This window comes from Haliaeetus leucocephalus, unplaced genomic scaffold (assembly GCF_000737465.1).
Source record: "Haliaeetus leucocephalus isolate CR32 unplaced genomic scaffold, Haliaeetus_leucocephalus-4.0 Scaffold92, whole genome shotgun sequence".
In the NCBI taxonomy this organism is placed as follows: Eukaryota; Metazoa; Chordata; class Aves; order Accipitriformes; family Accipitridae; genus Haliaeetus; species Haliaeetus leucocephalus.
The window spans coordinates 5417737-5437562 of record NW_010972528.1 but is presented as its reverse complement, the minus strand read 5'-3'; the positions used below and the strand labels follow the sequence as shown (position 1 = coordinate 5437562).

Sequence of the window (19826 nt, the reverse complement as noted above, 5' to 3'; positions counted from 1 at the left end):
TGCCTCATGGAGGTGATGGGGTTGGTTTTTTTCCAGAATCAACAGTTACCTGTTTAGAGGTGATAGTTCAGAGCAGTCACTTGTCAAGCAGCTTGATGGCTAAGTTGGTGGGTGAAACATTGTTTTTCTCCCCAACCTCCATTTTATTAACTCAGTTTAGAGCTAAACTGAGACATTGTGAGATGAATGTGGACCTGAGTTTGGGAGCCCTAGGAAATGGTAGTCGACATCGTTAAACAACCACATACTGCAATTTGGTACACTGACCTCTGATGAGACCAGCTAATCCTGCAGAAAATTAACTAGCCTGTTGCTAAACTTTACCTCTTGCACCTGAAAAGCAGCTCTTCCTTGTCAAGTTGTATACTCTGTATAGGATCAAGATACATTTAAAATTTGGCCAAGATGTCAGACTTGAATTAGACAGAAATTATATAGATTAATGTAACAAATCAATATGACTAGTCAAAAATCAGATTGACTGAAATATGATGAGCCATATTGTAACATTGATTTTAATTTAAAAAAAAAAATTTCATTGATTAATGGCTTCATGTGATTCATTTCATGAAACATGTTTGGCAGACATCATGTGTTACAGCCCTTTTGTGGTAGAGGCCAGCAAAACCAAAAAGAAGTGGGGGAAGAAAAAAAGTATCTAGTCCTTGAAACTCTAGTTGAACTGTCGATATGCTCAGCCTTCCCAAAACTGTGTATACGGATTTTTTAACAAACCATACTTGATCCTTCATACCTTGTTAATACGGTAGAGGAAGCTAACTTTCCTTCAGCTTTTTTTAGGATGGATGTCATCAGACTTCTGTGCTAAAAAGTCACTAGGCTAGCAGTCAGGTTTTTTTGAAAATATTTTAAGATCTATGTCTGCCAACTAATCATGTTGTTATATTTTACCAACAAAGTTGCTTTAATGTTCTTTTTATACACTTCAAATTTTTAAGTATCTTTTATTATAGTCTTTAACATGTATTGACCAAACATTTAGTTAATGTTAACTGGAACACTTTCAGATTTCTGCAGCCATTCTGTTCACCCTTGCAGGAAAGAAAGCATTAGGTGACAGCTTTGGGCAGTTTTCTTTATTCTTTCACCTTGGCAGGTTGTCTTTATTTGCATTATCGGAGCTGAGCAGGTATAAACAAAAACTTCTTTGTGGTACAAATAATGATTAAAGGAGCTTTGAACTCGGTGTGAAACATAACTACCACAACAAAGATAAATACAGAATTCCGAAGAGCAGAACTATGGATTACTATTAAAGGAAAAAAGGCTCACTGGAAATTAGGATAAATGGAATTATTTTGCTTAAAGAATATTTGATGAGTTATATATTTATACTATGTTTTAGTAAGCTAATATTTCTCTTGTCTTAACATTGATGGGCCATCCACATATGACATTTTTAAAAAAAAAAACACAAAAGTAAAGTATTACATCACTTGCTGTGTTTCATATTCCAAATAAAAGTATTAGCTTGCTCCTGATGGAATTTTTATTGCTTCAGTGGGGAATTTGTTTTCTTCTTAAAGTACGGTTTCCACACAAGCTTTGTCCTGGAAAAAACCTGTTACTTCAGATGCCCCAAAAAGCTGAAACCTGCTTTTTTCACCCCGGGGATGTGCGGATTGTGTGTTAGCAGGTTTTGCTGTGACGGCAGACCCAGCAGAGGGAGCAGGAGCAGCTGTGGGACACCCCTTCTGCCCTGCACCCCTGCCTGAGCAGAGCAATTGCCCGTCCCAGATGGAGATCCAGTCAATCCCAAAGTTACTGGTAGCCTATCTGTAACCAGATTGTTTGGTAAAGTATGAGCAACTCTGATTCTTTGTAATGCTACACTCTCATTCTGTAGCAATTGACTAGGTTGCATTCTAGCAATTTTATTACTGCAAGTTTTTTCAATCTTTTTTATATGACTGAAATATTTTGAAATCCACAACGTTAATCAAAATAAGCCAGAATTTGTCCGTATTTGGCTGGATTGTGAGTAAACCTGAAGTTTTAGTATTCTTTGTACACATACCACATGTAAAGAAAAAAGTTGGGTTTTGCACCTCTCTAGATTTGAAGGGAGTAGCTCAGGTCCCAAATTCATGTGGAATAGAAATAAAATAAACAGCTAGGTGTAAGGGTGCATTTAGAAATGAGTACTTTGGTAACCTCCTTTTCTAGAGGATTGTTCAGGTATAGCTGGATTCATGCAATACCTTATTCCTGCCCCAAATAAGGAACATACATGTTTATGCTACTGTACGTTTTTACCTTGCAGGTTGAATTTGAGTGGCTTAGGCAGTTTTGGTTTCAAGGCAAGCGGTATTTGAAGTGCACTGATTGGTGGCTTAAGCCTATGGCTAAATTGGAAGAATTTTGGAGGAAAATGGAGGTTATGGTAAGTGCTAGTTTTATAGTCTAAAGCCTCTAGAGCTTAATTCTGAGAGCACTCACAATTAAGTTTTTAATTGTGCTGTAGTAATGGGTTTTAAACTTTATTCAGAACATATGAAAACTAGAATCAATGTCAGCCTTCACTGCCTCCTCTTAGTTTTCTCCCCAGTAGCCAGAAGAAATGTGAACAAAATAAGATCCAAAAAACCAAGATTTTACTTACTTCCTGACTTTGCTTGTTTTTAAAGTTTGACAGCCTCATAAGATGACAGTCATATATATTACATCACACTGATTGGTACCTGAAACTCTGCATTGTCAACTTTTTCGTACAACACCAAGATGGGCAACTCTGCCAATGACAACAATGGTGAATGTATCTGAGGAAGGTTGAGAGTAAAATCTGATGATCTGGAGGTACAACTATCTGTCTGTAGTCTACCTGCACACTTAACACCATAGCTAGAACCAACAAGAGGAGATTAGTTTCTTGAATAATTGTAGTGATGCTGGTTCCTGTATACTTGAAAGTACATCCCTGCTTTCCTTGAAAAAGGACTCAGTGACAAGCACTGTTAGCCTGCTTGTTGTTGCTGTCCAAGTAAAGAATGAGTTGGGACGCTTTGCTAGTGTAAGGGTTTGATACATCTGTGAGCATGCCTGCTTCTAGATCTGTACACAGAAGGAACTGTATTGACAAATGTGCCTTACTCATATCCTTATGTCTGCCTTAGAAGCTGCTTCTCAGTCATTTCTGCTGGTCACAGCATAAGCCTTAATTTGCTCGTAGTTGACTTGGAAAAGTTTGTAATGTAACTGAGGATGCTGAATATGATTGGTAGTAGAGGTGGTTTTGAATCTTTGGAGGTACGGTGCGACAAGAATATGGTCTTGAGTTTTGGGGGAAATGTGACTCACTAACCAGCTCAAACATATTGTAAACTTTTCCAGCAATGGCTGGTTTCAGACTTGGAAAATAAGTGTGGAAAAGTGGAACTTTCATTTTTGAAATCAGTTGCCACAAGGAATCAGTGAACATTAAACTTTCCTACAAAAGGAGGGAAGTTATAAATAACTTGTTTATGTGGGGTTTATTCCTCATTTTTTGTGTTCTTATGTGCTCACATTCTTGAATGACCTTTGTAATTTTAAAAAAATCTTTTGTTTTGTTTTTCTTTCAAGTGACAACTTACTTTCTTGTAACACAGGCTTAGATGAGGTAGAGACAAGAATGTTTGATTGTTATTTTATATCCATTGTGTGTTGAGAACATGGAAAACTAGCAAACTCAGGAATTCTCAAGGGTTAGGTTTTCTGCAGTTGGTGTGACATTACCATGTGTGTCTAATTAGAAACATGGTGGCGTCAGTGTATCTCCTTTCAACAGGCCTCAGGATGATATTTATCAGCAAACTGAAGGTTGGGCCAAGACAGAAGCTGCTTCTAATTTAAATTTTAAAAATTGCTTTAATGTTTTATGACTTATAACATATTAATCACAATTAATTTCAGCTATTGAAGGAGACAGAAGAGAATGTTAATTGAGAATGTCTGTTTCGTTGAGTCTCTAAGTAAATTTGATGCTTACTGTATTTGGGACTTGGAGGTAGGTGGGGTTTTTTGGATTTAACCTACGTTTTGTCCTTTAGTGTTTCACAAAATGACGGTAGGGGGCAATGTTGAGCCGCAGTTTTAATGCCAACAACAGGCGCTGACTTAATGAGAATACATAGAAATGTAGCATTAACATCAAGAATTATCCCTGTTGCTTCAAGTTAGCTGTAATCTCTAAGATTCCATAACACAGGAAATCAATTGTGGGTTAACAAATTCAACAGCAATTTAACATAAAAAGTGTAGTGTTTTGGTGCATGCTTAGCTTCCACAGCATTAAGTTGAATCAAAAAGGTATTTCTGAAGGTACCCAGTAGTCTACAGTAGACGTGTTTTCTCCAAATTTATAATTTTAGCTGAATGATTCTTAAAAAAAAAAAAAGTGTCAAAATGCTAAAAGTAAAAATGTCTTAGAATTGTTGGTCTTGTCTCAGAAGAATATTGTTGCTTAAAAGAAAATACTTAAGCAACGTATTTTTCTTTTGTGTGAGCTGACCAACTCTTGATGTACATTCTTTTATATATGTGTCTAGAGTGATACAAAAGTCAGTCTTGTGCCTTTTTTTTCCCCTTGTTTAGTAAAGCAGTTATAAAGAAGAAAAGAAAGTTTCCAAAATAATTTCTGATTCTGCTAATTGTAATTACTCCAATGTCACAGCAGAGTACAGTACTGCAGGAAGTTTAACCCAGTGTCGTCAAACCTTTGGGCATTATTTAATATTTTTGTACATTATAGCAAGCACACAATTTTATCATAATGTTTATTCCTGGCATTTCTTTCCCTGAGGATAGTTTTACTTAGAGCTTGCTCTTGTGATGTAAATGTTAAACCTTTCATTTGAATGACATTCTGATAAAACATCACATTTCCCACAATATTACCTCATGAATTTATGAACCATTAAATCCAAAGCAGTTCAACCGATCTTCTTCTCTTTTTCCCCCTCCCTTGAAAATACAAAGGCTATTCAAATGTTTGAGGGTTGTTTTTTTTTAAAAGTCATCCAAGATTAACACGTTATCATCTGCAACATCAGGATAAATGCTTGCTGAATTCAAAGGGAGAGTTACCATTTGAAAAAAAGACTGTACAAGCTTTGCTTTCTGGGTAAAGAGAAGTCTGAAAAGCTGAAATCTCATGTGATGCAAGGAAGTCTTGCTGTAGCTGTTCTGAGATTCAGTGGAGAGACAATTTGTCTCTCAGGGTCTGATATCATGCAAACCTTGCAATCTGACATTTATTTTAGCTATGAAAATCTTTTAACACCATGCCAAATCAGTAAGAACTGCAGAAGTCCTACAGTCTTTTTTTGTTTATTTTGTTTTAGGCTGATTCACATTTGAATAAGTAAAATGTAAATCAATGAAATGGTTTTTGTTTGTGGAACGAAAAATAAACATATGTGATTATACTTAACTATTGAATCTTTGAAGACTTTTTTAACATATCTAGTGGTCCTTTTAAGAAAAATAATAAAATAAATGAAGATGCTAGTAGTGCTATATGGTGTGAATTGTATTTCCTGCTTTGACAGTCCATTTAGCAATGTAGCAATGTATTTATATGGCAGTTGGCCTTAATAACCTTTATTGACTTTAGTGGGTAAGAGCCGAGACTGGGATTATTAAAATGTATCAGTGTCACTGCAGTATAGAATCACAACATATATAATTATGTTAGGTAGGCTAGGCTCCATTTAATGCCACGTATTTATGCAGGAATTTGGCAAGATGAAAAAAATTGTAGAACTAAAATGTAGAAAAGAGTATGGCTGATTTGGAGTTATATACAACGTAACTGTTTGCCTACAATAAAGGGTCTACTTAAAGGAATGAAACATAGATCTTAAAGAACTAAGTTTTAATGATATAACTGAAACACAAGTAATTGTTACACCATTTGTTTCACTTTTTGGCATCCTAAAATACAGCTGATGATAATGAAACACAGCACACCTTTTAATTTATAAATGTCGTGTAAAAGCAAAAGTGTGCACATTCTGTGTAGTTATAATGAGCAAAGTGGCATTTCACGCAAACTGGTATCTTTCTGTACAACTTTCACCTTGATTAGTAAAAGTTAAAAACTGTATTTGCTAGTCATGTTTTATTACTGTTATTCTCAACAGCATGCTTTTATCACTTTATACAACTAAATTGAAATCAGAGAGCAAAGCTATTCTCTTGTAAAATTATTTTTCTTTCCTTTTTGAGGTCTATTTCCTTATTTGCTACTATTGCTACATATGAAGTATGTCATAGTTTCAGCTATAAGCCACTACTTCAGGGGCTTACAGCCTGACAGTTAGAATTGAGTCTAGGCTGAAACTTGAGCTACAAAATCTCAGCCCAGGGCCATATTTTTTTTTTTCCTTTTCCAAATTAAAACAATGGTTTAAATATGTATTTAAATCAGGGTATTTGAGTTCCAGAATAACCATGAAAAGCTATAAGATAAAATATACTTTTAAAAGGAATCCTAGCTTTTGTAGACTTTGGCACTTTAAACAGCTAACCAATTATATTTAAAAAAAAAAAAAAGATAATGGGATCACAAACAGGCTGGTTGGTTGTTTAGCTTTTTTCAGAAAATGCAGAGCAACTTAACTGATATTTGAATTGGTTTGACCTTGTCAGCGAAAATTCAAGAAATTCTGAGGTATTATTTTAATTTCTTTTCTAGCTTTCTTGTTGTGCTTACATATTGCAGTGTCATACTCCTCTATTGGAGGGCCATGCAGTGATGGGTGATCGTGTTTGCCTAATGAGCTGTGAAATGTAGGCACAACATGGCAGCTCAAAGACCCAAATTTTAGCCATATTTCTTGTCTTTTGGGGCTCTTCTTATCTGTTTAGGCCAGACCCTTTAAATAAATGTATTTTTGGCAGGTTATGTTTTATGTATACTAGGAGTCAGATGTTTCTGGAAATGTACCTTTTATCTTCAACAGCAATAACAACAACAAAACCTGATCCTGAAGACTTCTTTTTCTTTTTTCTTTTTTTATTTTTTTGGCACTAATTTCCTTGACCCCAGTATTTTTAGCTGTCAGAAATGGGAAAAAGGATTCAGCATTGTGTGTAGTAGAATCACGACCAATCTTAAAAAAAAAAAAAAAAAAAAAAAAATAAAGTTGTATTGCACATCTTTCAGAAAAAATATTTACAATTCTGAGGGAATTCAGACTTAAGCTTCCAAAACAAAGTGTGTGCTGAAAGCACAAAGGACTGTGTTTATGATTCTCTTTGAAGTGTTTTTGCAACAGGATAAGGAAAATTTTAGAAACTGTCTGATAGTGTTCAGGGTAAATACTTAAACCCCTTTAGAGAATTTCACACACAGATACTGTGCAGCAGAAAAAAGGATACTTATGTTTCCTAAAGCTGCTACAGCCTACAGCTTTGTACTTAAAGACAGAGGTGTTGAATAGAATTCTACTGAGGATACATCCAGTGACAATATCTACAGGAACATCAGAGCAAACCAGTGGATAGCACTTTCTATTTTTAACCCTTATGTGAGCTGGTTGAGATCTAAGCTGTGTTGATATGAACCACTATAACATTTCTGTTATAACCTGGAATTGTCAAAAGGGCAGTCTTCCAACTCATACAGCACACTGTGAGAATTATGCTGAAAACATTAAGGTTACCATGTAAACTGGCATAAGCCAGGAAAAGTTTAGGACAATTTATGTCCTATAGGAAAGTGAGATGTGTTTCCGACAGCACAAATGGAAGGACCATGGGTGGCTTGTGCAGCTGTGCATGTCGTGTGGCCGGTAGTGTGTGCCGCACCAGATGGTGCAAAGGAGGTGGGCATGCTGTCCCATTTTTGTGTTCCCTTCTAGGTGGATTTGCACCTGAGTTACGAGTTTGACATTCATACGTGTTCTTGTGTACACAACTGTATCTTGGTGAGCTTCGGTTTTGGGTGACTAGAATTCTGTTGTCTTGTGCTTAACTCTTACCGTAATACGTAATAGGGCTTCTTTCTGTTGTTTTCACTGTGTTTTTGTACTATAGGATGTATACGATTGTGTGTAGTATATACATGTACTTGCATGTAAAATGTGATGAGCTCTGTGTTAGTATTTAAAACATAAATACATATAACACACAATCAGCAGAAATCAAAATTGTGCATATAGGTTATGCCCCAATCTTGTCTTTGAATTGTGTAGATGGATCTCTGTCTGAGCTGAGCACTGTGGTTTAAACAGGATTCTCCATCACATGTAAAAGTTTTCTCATAGTGGATAGACTATCAGAGCTGGTGCATAGTGTGACTGTATGTGTATGTACATGCTTCTACACACAAATACATACACAGGTATGTTGGGGTTTTTAACTGTGATGATCTAATTAATTTCTTTATGTAACTTCTGAATCATATAAAGTTATATCTAGAGAAAAGGTATTCATAGGGAGTGAGCACTGGGGGCAAGCGCTTGCACTTCTTGGCAGCAGGAACAACGTGGGAGAAGAGTTTAGAGAGCGTTAGAATATATTTGGTAGTAATGCAAGTCACCCCGTGTGTGGCAGAGAGGGAAGAGCTCAGATTGTAGTTCCTGCTGCATCCCTGTGAATCCAGTGTCAGTACTGGAAGGATATGTTAGAACCTGGTTTTGCCCTTTTATTGTTAATGGGAGCTATGTGACTGATTTCAGTGAAAGCAGAATCAGTATGATGGGGCTATTGTAGATTGTATAAAATTGTGTGCTGTTTCCACCATTTTTTCCTCAGAATGTTAGATGGACATACTGGAATAACGAAAGATCTTTTTATCAACAGTGTATTTATCAAGGCTTATTTGCTGTGGAAATAGTGTAGTAGTATTGTGCTATTGTTTTACTAGTCCAATTATTCTTTGCCAAGCCTTTTGTGTTCTTAGAAATCCATTTCCTAGTAGAAAAACTGAATAAAAGACCATTATTGAACACTGAGAATAACACTTCATGAAAAGGAATTTTTCTGTGTTTTTGAAATTTGTGTATCTATATGTTATATAAAACTTGGTTAATTATTAACTATAGTTAAAGTGGTTTCTAGTTCTCATTTATGCAGTCATAGGAGTGATCAGATATAGAGCCTACGCATTTGTACATTTGTGTGTGTATGCTTATGCACATGCTACATAGATACAAAAAACAGATTTGGTTTGGTGTTGAAACTGAATTACAGTGGTTTGGCAGGAATAATTTTTACTGATTGCTACAAAGTAGGGGAAGTTGTGATTTCAAATGAAAGTGAAAGTAAATGGCAGTGTGACTAAAATGTCACCATCTACATTGCTGTAATTTTTTTTTTGTTTTTGTAGAGTACAACTAGGATTGCTAAACATGGTTTTATTGCTATTGTATTTTAGTGGCTATGTAACCACTATAAAATAGAATACAGCTGTTTTACTTTCCAAATGGCTTTTGTAAGCGAAGGAGGTGACTTCTTCCAAAAAGCTGCCATTGTTGCATTGATTCTTTTTCTTTCCTATCTGATCGTCAGTCCTTCTAATTCCTAACAAGATCAAGGGTGAATAGTATTTTTGCAATCTATTTTTTAACAGTTGCTTAATCTTTGATCAAATTTATAGCTTTCATTTTATATATAAGGAAATAAAAATTTGCTTCAGTACTTGCCATGGAAAGCATTATGGTCTGATGGATTAGATGCTAATTCTTTCACTGACCCTCTGTTTAACTTGTGCAAGTAGCTTAAATGTGGTTTTCAAAATCAGTGTGGAGATCAGAATGTTGAGGTCTTACTTTGGTTTTAGATTGCAAACTATTTCTGATCTTAAATTCCTCATCAATAAAATGAGGCCATGATTTTTACTGTAACTGAAAAAGAGTTACTTACTGGCTATGTCCTAGGGAGCAAACATTCTGCAGTTGAAGGAACCTAACAAATTTCTGCTTCCCCCCTACTGTGAAATTGTAGAATTTGGGCCACATCTAAGGTTTTTTAATGTGGGTTTTATTTTTGGTTTGGTTGGGGTTTTTTTCAGATGGGCAGGTTCTGTCAATCTAAGTATAACAGAAGGAGCTTACTGTGTTGTGGCTGACCCCAGTTGTCTCCTCGCAGTTCCCAGTTGTAGCTCTGAGGAGCTTTTGAGTGAATCTTTTTTGCACTTTTCATTTCTTACTACACATGCTTCTGCTTAATAATACTGAAGCTGTAGATATAATGTTTACTATTCTGCAGTAAGAAGATAATTACTGGCTTTTCTTGAATGTCTCTAGTTAACAACAGGTTTTGGCAGTTCTCCTTGAACTGCTGGAGAATCTGAACTCTATATAATTCTCACAGCAGAGACTGTAATATAAAGTTTAAGTGTAGCAAATCTTGTAGATTATTCCTGTAAAATAATGTGATTGTTTATCGCAATCAGACTAATGGCATCTCTTTTCCTAGGACTCATTTTGAATTTCTGTAATACAATAGAATGATTAAGGGAATGGTGAGAACAGGCCAGATTCTTGCTTATGAATAGGAATGGCATCAGTGGAGCTATGTTCAAGATGAATATGACTTCATGCTTAGCATGCACTGTTCTGCAAAGTGCACTCTTAATAGCTGGGAATAGTGCATCAGTTCATGTTGTCTAGCTGCCTAGGAATCAATATAATTGTGTAATAAACCGAAGTGATTATTTTATTTTTATGTGTGTGTGTATATACACATGCATATTTACACTGCTAATAATTATATTTTAGCTTGATCTTCAAGCTGTGTGCCACATACTAATGGATTAAAGCTTCACTAGCTAGCTAGGTCAATTGATTTGTCAATGTTGTGGTGGGAGTCAGCTTGGGTAAGTGAATTATAAGACTTTCCTTGTAATTCAGACACATGGCAGAGTAAGTTTACTCATTGGCATCCTTTACTGATTGTTTTCCTATTCTGTCCAATGTCAAGCTGCCATTTTACGAAATAGGAGTTTCTGTGCTGAAATCATTTGCAGTAGTGGAACCACTGAATTCACTCCTTTGCTCAAAACTAATGATTGGTTATGTTGTTGACGGAAGATTTAGATGGAAATTATTTTAAGATTAGCCTGTACAAACCAATTTATGCTGATGCTGTGTAGTACCAAGTACACAAAGGTTGTACTTCCCAGAATTTCTTGAGGTGATAGAGTATATGAAAATCTTTCAGCAGCTAAGCTTTATATTTCTGTCTCCTCTTACCAGGAAGAGGAAGGAGCACCAAGGTATTACATGTACTATGGTAATACATCCATCCCCAAGGAAGCAGGGATGAAGTAACACAAAATTAATTCTATATTGTGTTTATGTAGGTGCTCAATGCAAAGGCCAATACAAGTCCTGGCTGTATCTTAGTCTGAAATGTTATGATGCTTTTAAAAGGATTAAAAAAAAATATAATTAGGATTATTAGTATTTCTCACCTTTTTTTTTTTTTTCCTCTTCTCCTCTAAGTGGTATCTTCATTAATGCAACCTTACAGTGACTGACTTTGCCTCTCAGAGGAATGACAGCAGAGAAAGGAGAGGTTACCAGGCAATTATAGTTTTATAGTCGAGGCTTTTCAGACCATTATTCCATTACTGATCTTTTATTTGCTTTCATGTAGGACACACTTGATACACGTGTTTATAAAACATGTATATATTCATGGGTCAGTTCTACTGGCGGTCATTATGCTAAAGGAATTGTGAATTTACAGCATCAAAACTTACATATCTACTGCGGAGGGTAAAAGATGGGTAAGACAACAGATGAATCAGTCTTGAAAACTCAGAAAATTTGCAAAAATATTGAATAAAACAAAAAAAGTCCCACTGGTTTCTTTAAGAAATCCTACTATTAAAAACTGGGATACAGGACTGTTTTCTCAACTTTTTTCTTTGCTTTTCATCTTCTACATTTTCTTGTTAAATGTAAAATACTGTAATTGAATCACAGCATTAGTTGGCTTTTTCCGACAAAACAGCAGATTTAGGCTCTTTGCTGTTAGTTTCAAAAGTAATAGAGAGAGAGCACGAAGACAAAAATTGAGCACATAGTGTATAATCCCAAAGGAATAAACTGACTTCTACTAGACAAGCTGAAAGCTGATTAAAATATTTCTCATCCTTTGGGTATGCAACAGCTTTTGATGATGGAGAGTGTATTAATATTCAGCTTAGCTGCTTGTCGACACTTCAGACAGGTCCCAGGAAAGACTGATACTGACCAGGTTTTCTCACTCTGCCAGAAATCTTTATGAGACACAGAGCAGCAACCTTGTACCGACAAAAGCCAAGATAAGAATAATGCTATTTAGCTATGTCTTTATTTTAGAAATTGCTTTTAGACATTTTGAAAGGATTGAAAATTTTAAAGAATTCTTTTAATGATATAAACTCATTTAGATACAACAAAGGAGAAAGATTAATCTTAATTGTTTTAAAATAAGGCAGCCATAATCTATTCAATTTTAAATCCATTTGTCTGAGTGTTTTGTAAACATACAAAGAGCCAGGTAATAATATCAGTGACTGAGATTTTCAGAGAGAGTGTTCCTACTGCAATTATTTTATAACAGTCAGATCTGAGGTGTTGGGGTAATGTTCTCTTAACTTCATCTATTCCGTTGCAATGTAATACCTACCTTCCAGACAAGAATGAGATGTAAACAGCTGCTTTATCAGCTGATACTTCTTCTGTTCTTTTGTTGGCATGCTGACATATGGGGTGTTTGCTTTTTCCTCTTCTGCAGTGACTAAATATATACAGTATCTCTGGAAAACATGTCATACGCTGTGATGGCTCCAGGGCTAAATACTTCCTGTAATAGGTGAAAGAGCATGGCTTAATCAGCTTAGTTAACTTAATTAAGCTGTGCTTTTTCTCATGGTGCAGCCTTAAAGTGTATTTCATTTAGAAACTGTATTTCATAGTTGTGTCATAAGCAATGACACAAGGTTGAAGAAATCCTGTGGGGTTTTGTAGTGGGCTTGAGAAAGGTGAAATTTGCTAGTTATTCTGCAATGTGAAGAAGTGAATTAGAGTATGTCTTTTTACTGAAGATTTGAAGGAGAAATTCTGGTGCAGTTTAGATTGTAAAGGCTTTTCAAACTGAGTCTACTTTTCTTTTTTTCCCCCATCTAATTTTAACATCTTTATACATGAGAAGAGCTGTCCATGTTCATCCCAACCTCACCTTGCCTGCTTGCAGTTGTGTTACCAGATTCTGTGACACTACCTTCATTTATCATTCTTTGGAAGAAGGTAAATTAGTGTGGTGTGATTGTGAGGTTGTGCATCTTTTCTCCCCTGATCTCTCGGTCTCAGCAGAAAACACGATTACAAATTAAAGTAATTTGAACTGACTTGTTCTTCCTTGAGATGAGTTGCTCTTTTTGTTCTTCAAGAGGTACTCCACATTAAAGAAAAGGTCTGATTTTCCTCTTGTGGAAACGTTGGGATCCTGGTCCTAGTGGAACCCTCCTGTCTGGGAGGTTAGAGAAGATTGATTAGCAAGGCACAGGCACAGTTGGAAACAGTAAGTGCTGAGTGAGTTTTCCTTCCCATCTCATTTGGTTCATCTAGTATATTAATGTTTATTTATTTACTCACCTTTTACAGGTTTTTGAAAGGAAGAAGGGGGGGGGGGGGGCAGGCAAGCAGGACAGCAGACTGCAGGTTGCAGTTGGCCAAAGAGAGAGTGGCAGTAGGTGCCAGTAGCCAGTGAAAACATGGGAAAGAGGGTTTAGGAGCCATTCTGTTGACAGAATAACAGGACCAAAGGCAATATGAGTGAGGACTCCTGGGACAGGAGTTTTGAAGTGCTGTAGTGGTTGGAAAACTTGAAATTAGATGTGTAGGTGGAATGGACCTTTGGGTACAGTGGGAATAGAAAACAAGCTTGGCAGGGAAAGCTTCAAGAAAGAGCAGGAAAGGATGGCAAAGGCTCTCAGGCAAAAAGGCATGGTGTGGTTTGAAAGAAAATAGGGTAGGGGAAGCTTTGCAATGGGGGCAGCAGTTACGGAGAAGATGACAGAAGATAAGGTAGCTGTGTGTCCCCTTCAAAGCAGAATATTGTGTGTAGAGATTTCTTTGATTTTTTTTTTTCATCCCTTTAAAAAAGTTTGTGCTTTGATAGAAATTTCTTTATTGATGCTTTTGTGTGGTAATAATACTACATTTAATATGCTACTGGGTTATACTACAGAACCAAATAAGGGAGAAATAGTCCTTGTCTAAGCAAAAAATAATTACATCGAATGCAGAAAGTTACTTAAAGTATGTTAAAAAAAGTGTCTGATTTTAATGCAACAAACATAAAATTACCACCCCCAAAAAATCAGGGAGATAAGTGCATAGATTTTTAACAATTTAAAAAATGCGTATAACGTTTAAAATGTGTCAATTATTTGTGTGCTTATATACATAAACACATGGGCATGTGTACATATATATATACACACATGTGTACACATAGAGGGAAAGAGGTTTATCTGTTTAAGTACTGAGCTGTTCTCCATAATGCTTGAAGTTGCAGAATCTTACTGAACTGATACAGTATGTTAGTTTCCCATCTTAGTACCTCCCACTGCTTGGGCATAATTCTATGGTAGACTTCAGTGTTTCTTGATTATATGGGGTGTTATAATTTCCTGATGACTGGTTATGTTATTTATAATGCAGAGGGTGTTAATCCTTTGGTGATTAACACTCTGTTTGAATTACCAGAGGTCAAAGGTACATTCTTTTATTTGGGGTCTTTTTTTTGCAGTGTTTCTTACTTTGATTTTTTTTTTTTTTTTTTACTAAAAGTTTTGTGTTTTCTGTTTTATCTGAAAATTACTTTGAGGTAATTTCGGGTGGGGAGAGGAGCATCCTTCTTCCTTAGGGGCCCAAGTCTGAAGCTGTAGTCGTTAGAACATCAATTCTCTTTGCAATGAATAGGTCCTCCAGAAATCCTCCATTTAAAAATAGTAAAAAATCTTTTAACTGAAAGAAGTGTAGTCAAAAGTACATGGAAGAAGGCATTCCCTACTTAGCCTCTAAGAGAGTAGATACCTACCTGTGTCTCATTCTAAGCCATTTTGGAAGGATTTGTTAAAGAAAAGATTATGTATGTGTGTGTGTGTATATATATATATGTATGTATGTATAAAATTGTGTGTATGTATACATATATACACACACACTTTATAATGTATAAATATATATGGTTGTCATTTCAGGTAATTTGGAGATACTGTAGAGACTCTTGTCCAGCTGCCAGCTGTCTCCCAACTACTCTGTTTTCAGAACTGAGGAGCTATATTAAAAGCCTTCAATTCTTTCAAAGGTTGTGGCTGTGCGAAGTTACCCTTTCCCTAAAATTTCAAGCCTTTCCCTAAATACTATGGTCTTTTTCTGTTTTGCTGAGCTCTGTTCCTTACAGGGCTGCAGCTGGTAAGAGGGAAGCAGTGAAGGCTTTTTGCCATTTTGTTTTTCACACAGTCCTGGTTTTCTGAGTTGCTGTGTCCAACTGCAAAGACTTTTCTGTGATCTACAGCAATTGTTAGGGTTTACCGAAGTATGCTGTGACACTGGCTTTGCTCCCTTCTGTAAAGGTGACCCTAACACATTACTTGACTGCAAATGCTGAGGTAGATGTTCCATTTGGAGGCTTCTTCAAGCTGTGGGCATTCTGCCTACTTCAAATCTGGAAAAGCATGGGGATGGCGGAAGACCTGCAAGAGTTCCCTCACTGGCATTTTTCTCCTCTAAAACCTCTCTGCTAGTAACTGAAACTGTTAGAAGCCAGTTGCAGGAGAATTGTATTGGTACATGGTAGCCCTCTGCAATGTTTAGGACTTGCATATTGCATATAAACAAAGAAGGTGGTTAAAGAGCAAGGAAGGAAACATTAATGTTTGGAAGCCAAAAATGGAAGGAGAGCAGCTCATATGTTGGGGGTCAGTATTTCAAGCTTCAGACTGTAGTATGTTCTCAGCTCAAATGATGCTAATCTTGGAAACTGTAAAGGGATGTGATAGCCTGCCTCTGCATTTTCCAATAGAGACATAACTGATCTTGACTTGGTGTTTTAAGAAAACTCAGCATCAGACTAGGCTGATCAAGTGTTAACAATATATATTTTGCAGAGCTCGAACATGGTGTATAAAAGCTCTGTTTTAAGGCACTTACCAGCTATGCGCTTAATGCCTGAACTGCTGCATCAAGTCGTTCAGTCTGTCAGAAGATTGAAACATAATATAATAATTTATGTTTAATCTATGTACCATATCTGTGGGTGTTTTAATGTTGCTCTACAGCAGATAGGATGACTATTAAGTAAGTGGAAGCACAGAGGCAAGAGGCTCCTGTCCATCTACTCATTTGATGATTTTGTTTTACTGTCTCTTGTGTGCTAACTTTCTCTCTGCTTTTCTCTCTGGTGTTTTGCTCAGAGCTCTGTGAGGTGCTAAGATTAGTCCTGGTTTGCTTTTGTCATAGTCTTTCATGTTTGCCATGACAGATAGGTGAAAAAGTAGTATTTGTTCTGCTCCAGCATGCAAGGAATCCAGCTCAGACACTGAGGACAATTAGTCCTATGTTGTGGGATAAAAAGCAGACATGCTGAAATTTCAGGGGGACTTTTTTCCTGTACATGCTCCAGGGGGAACTCTGCATATGGCACTGTGGCTTCCTACATGACTTTTCTGTTTAAGATTGTTTAACTGCTGTCTGCCATTCAATTGCTGGCCTGTGGTTAGCTTTATTTCTCTTGTACAAATACTAAGCACTACACTGGCTTTGTTCCTTCTTTTTTTGTTCCTTTAGTGTTTCACTTTTATTTTAATAGGTTCATTTACGCTTAGAAATGTTTTTTCTACTGCTGCAGAGAGACTGAGTAGTCTGGCACCACAAAATGTATGGAAAGCATAAGAACTAGAAGGAGGGTTCAGTAGGAGGCAGAATTAAAGGCCAGGGTGGTTTTGTGAGCAGAGCAGAGAGAGAAATTGGGAAGAAATAAGTTGCAGGAGAAAGGGAGGAACAGGGAAGGGAAACAATTTTAAGAAGGAAGATAGTATAACAAAGTGAGAGAATGGTTAACAAAATAGAGAGAAATGGGAATAAAGATAATTGAAGTATAAAGAATCTTAGAAGTGCAAGAGTGTAACAGGAAAGAGAATAGTAATAAATTAGAAAGTATCTGTACTTTTTAAACTTTATTTGTAGTCAGCATAATGAAGTTAATGTAAAAGTTGATGCCTCATCATTCAAAATTATTTTTCCTTTCCTTCCCATTACTCCTTGAAGCTAGAAATACCACAGTAAGTGATAGAACAGGAAAGAGAAACTAGGCAGATATTTGCTTTCATGGATCAAAAGAACTGCAAGGTACTAATATGAAGATCTGAATTTGCCTCTATTTAACTTATTGACTGCAGCATTTCATAGGGTCTTGCTCTGGGAAAACTAAATATGTAAACGACTAATAACAAATTATGCGACTAGTTAAAAATGTGACTTTTGTGTGAATGTATTATTTCACTTTATATGTCAAAAATAGTTTTTTGTCTGCTGACACATTTCTGAATCAACTTTCTTGAAGGAGTTGTTGTATTATAGCCTTTTTGTAGCAGAACGTTCAGCCTGAAAGTCTGCAGATAGAACATTTGCAATAGTGTGTATGTGTGAAATTTTAAGTTATAAGCTGCCTGATTAAAACCAGAATATATTTTTTAGTAAAACTTATTGGTTTTGTATAAATCCATTTTTACTACTACAAAGGGGGGGAGGGGGGAAGTGGGGAGGGAAAGGAATTAGGGGGTGACAAGAAAAGACTGAAAGAACATACAACTGAAGGCATAACTTAAATTACATAAATATCAACGCTTTAAATGTGAATAATAAGATCCAGCTTGGTAACTAAGATTTCGTTCAGGAAAGATGGAGCAACTTGTTTGCTGAAGTGGCTGGTATAACTAGAACAATGTACTTCGCAGTTTTTATATTAAAGATTATGTTGTGTACAAATGTATACTATGTTATAATTTTGCTAGGCCTGTTTCGAACTCTGCTGAAATCTGCTTGACTCCTTTTTACATCCATCACAAACAACTATTTATTTTCTTGGGTTGAACCATAAATGTTTGCAGAAGTGCTGTAATTTTTTTTTCAAAACAACCATTTGAAAAGTTTGCATAAGGGACTTGAGTAATTAACATGACTCTCTCACTAGGGCTATGAATCTATTACTTGTGACGCTCTTTTTTGGTGACTCTTTCCATAAGCGGAATTTATACAATTAAATTAATTACTAGACATTCAAAGTATTCTACCTGAAATAAACTTAAAGATATACATCAGAAATGTTAAGTATTTGTATCCTGGTTTCATTTTACTGTTGTATCTCCTTTTGTCTTACATTTTTACTAACCCAGTCAATAACTATATATGAACCATGTCAACTTTTGCTGTTTCAAGAACTAATTGCATTTTTCAAGTGTATTTTAATAAAAAAACATTTTACTGCTTATTTGCACAGTACAACTTCTAAATCTAAGATACCACTGGGGTCAGAAGATAGCAGGTAGCCTATACAGTGTTTGAACTGGTACTCCAGTTCCTGGTTTCATGAGGATAAATGTCATTGCTCCAATATAAATGTTTTAGATCACAGTGACAGCTGTGGAAATTAAACATAGCTAGCAAAATCTATTTTCTGTCTAGCTAAGTAAAGGAGAGGACAGATGAAAAAACTCCCTGGGCGAATGAATTCTTATGAACAGTGATGATTTTTTTCCTTTTGCTATATTAATTTTACTGTATTCTCAAAAAAAAAAAAAAAGAAAAGAAAAAAAAGTCCAACTTGGGTTTCTTTGTACGTTCTTCATATTCAAGCTTATAATTTAAAGGTGAAAAATTTAGAATATCATTCCTAGGCCATGTTACAGAACACGTTGCAAACACTTCTCTAAACACAGGGAAAATTTACCCTTTGGGATAGTTTCCAGAGAGCTGCAGTGGTCTGTGAATGGAAAAGGCTTTAAAATTCTGTGAAAATCTGGGGGTTTGGGAGAGGAGAAGGATTTCCAATTTCCCAGGAATATTGTTTCTCCTAGTTTATTATGAACAGTGTTCTGTTTTCAGACTCTTCAGCAATATTAAGCATTACCTTATCCTGCTTTAAAATATCTTAAAATTTTGAGTCTTCTACAGAGAATTCTCTTTTAAAAACATTTGATACCTGCTTCAGAGGCTACTTCAATGCAGAAAAATGCAGAATTTTCTCATATAGACTATGTAGCAGTTTTGCACTGAGAAAGGATAAGCAGAGAGAGACTACCCTGCCAAAAGGTAAATCTTTGAGTCATGTTCATCACAATTTTATTTTTTTCCTGAAGTATGTTCCTGGCTTCTGTAGTTCTGGAGGATTCATTTTACCTTCTGGCATCTCCTCAGGCTCTACCTGCATCTTCACCAAACATGCTCAATCTTGACTACTGGTTTGAGTCCACTATTTGCACTCATCAGAGGAGACTAAATGACTCTGCCTTTTCAGGTGGTTCTTTCAGTTAAGGCTTGGAGCACTTGAGCATGCTACTGTTAATAAGTTTACACTACTCCTCTCTGGGCCAATCCTTTCTTGTTTCCACAGCAACTTCTTAAGTAACTCCATCTAGCAAAGTATGCTTTGTAGCAATTTGCTGTTAGAAATACTTTGATAGCCTTTTTTGTGAACTATACCAGTCACTGGGTATTTCGTTTGGGCTGAAGACTCAAAATGAGCTATGGATTGCTCAGTTGTTGCATCTGTTGTGATGATTTTTATCCCCCCCCCCCCCCCCCCCCCCCCCCCCCGCC

The 19826-nt window shown here is 36.2% G+C and overlaps 1 protein-coding gene across 6 annotated transcripts in view; it reads left to right on the top strand.

Annotated features, from left to right (window-relative positions):
* The window catches only part of FTO (fat mass and obesity associated), a 259203-nt gene that overhangs the window by 79808 nt on the left and 159569 nt on the right, over nucleotides 1-19826 (top strand). For 5 of the 6 annotated variants that reach the window (XM_010584855.1, XM_010584865.1, XM_010584890.1 and 2 more), the window contains one exon: nucleotides 2285-2404. The exons of the other annotated variant lie outside the window; for it this stretch is intronic. In XM_010584855.1, coding sequence (XP_010583157.1) covers nucleotides 2285-2404 — 120 coding nt within the window. The remainder of the gene's footprint in view (nucleotides 1-2284; nucleotides 2405-19826) is intronic. 6 annotated transcript variants of the gene reach the window in all.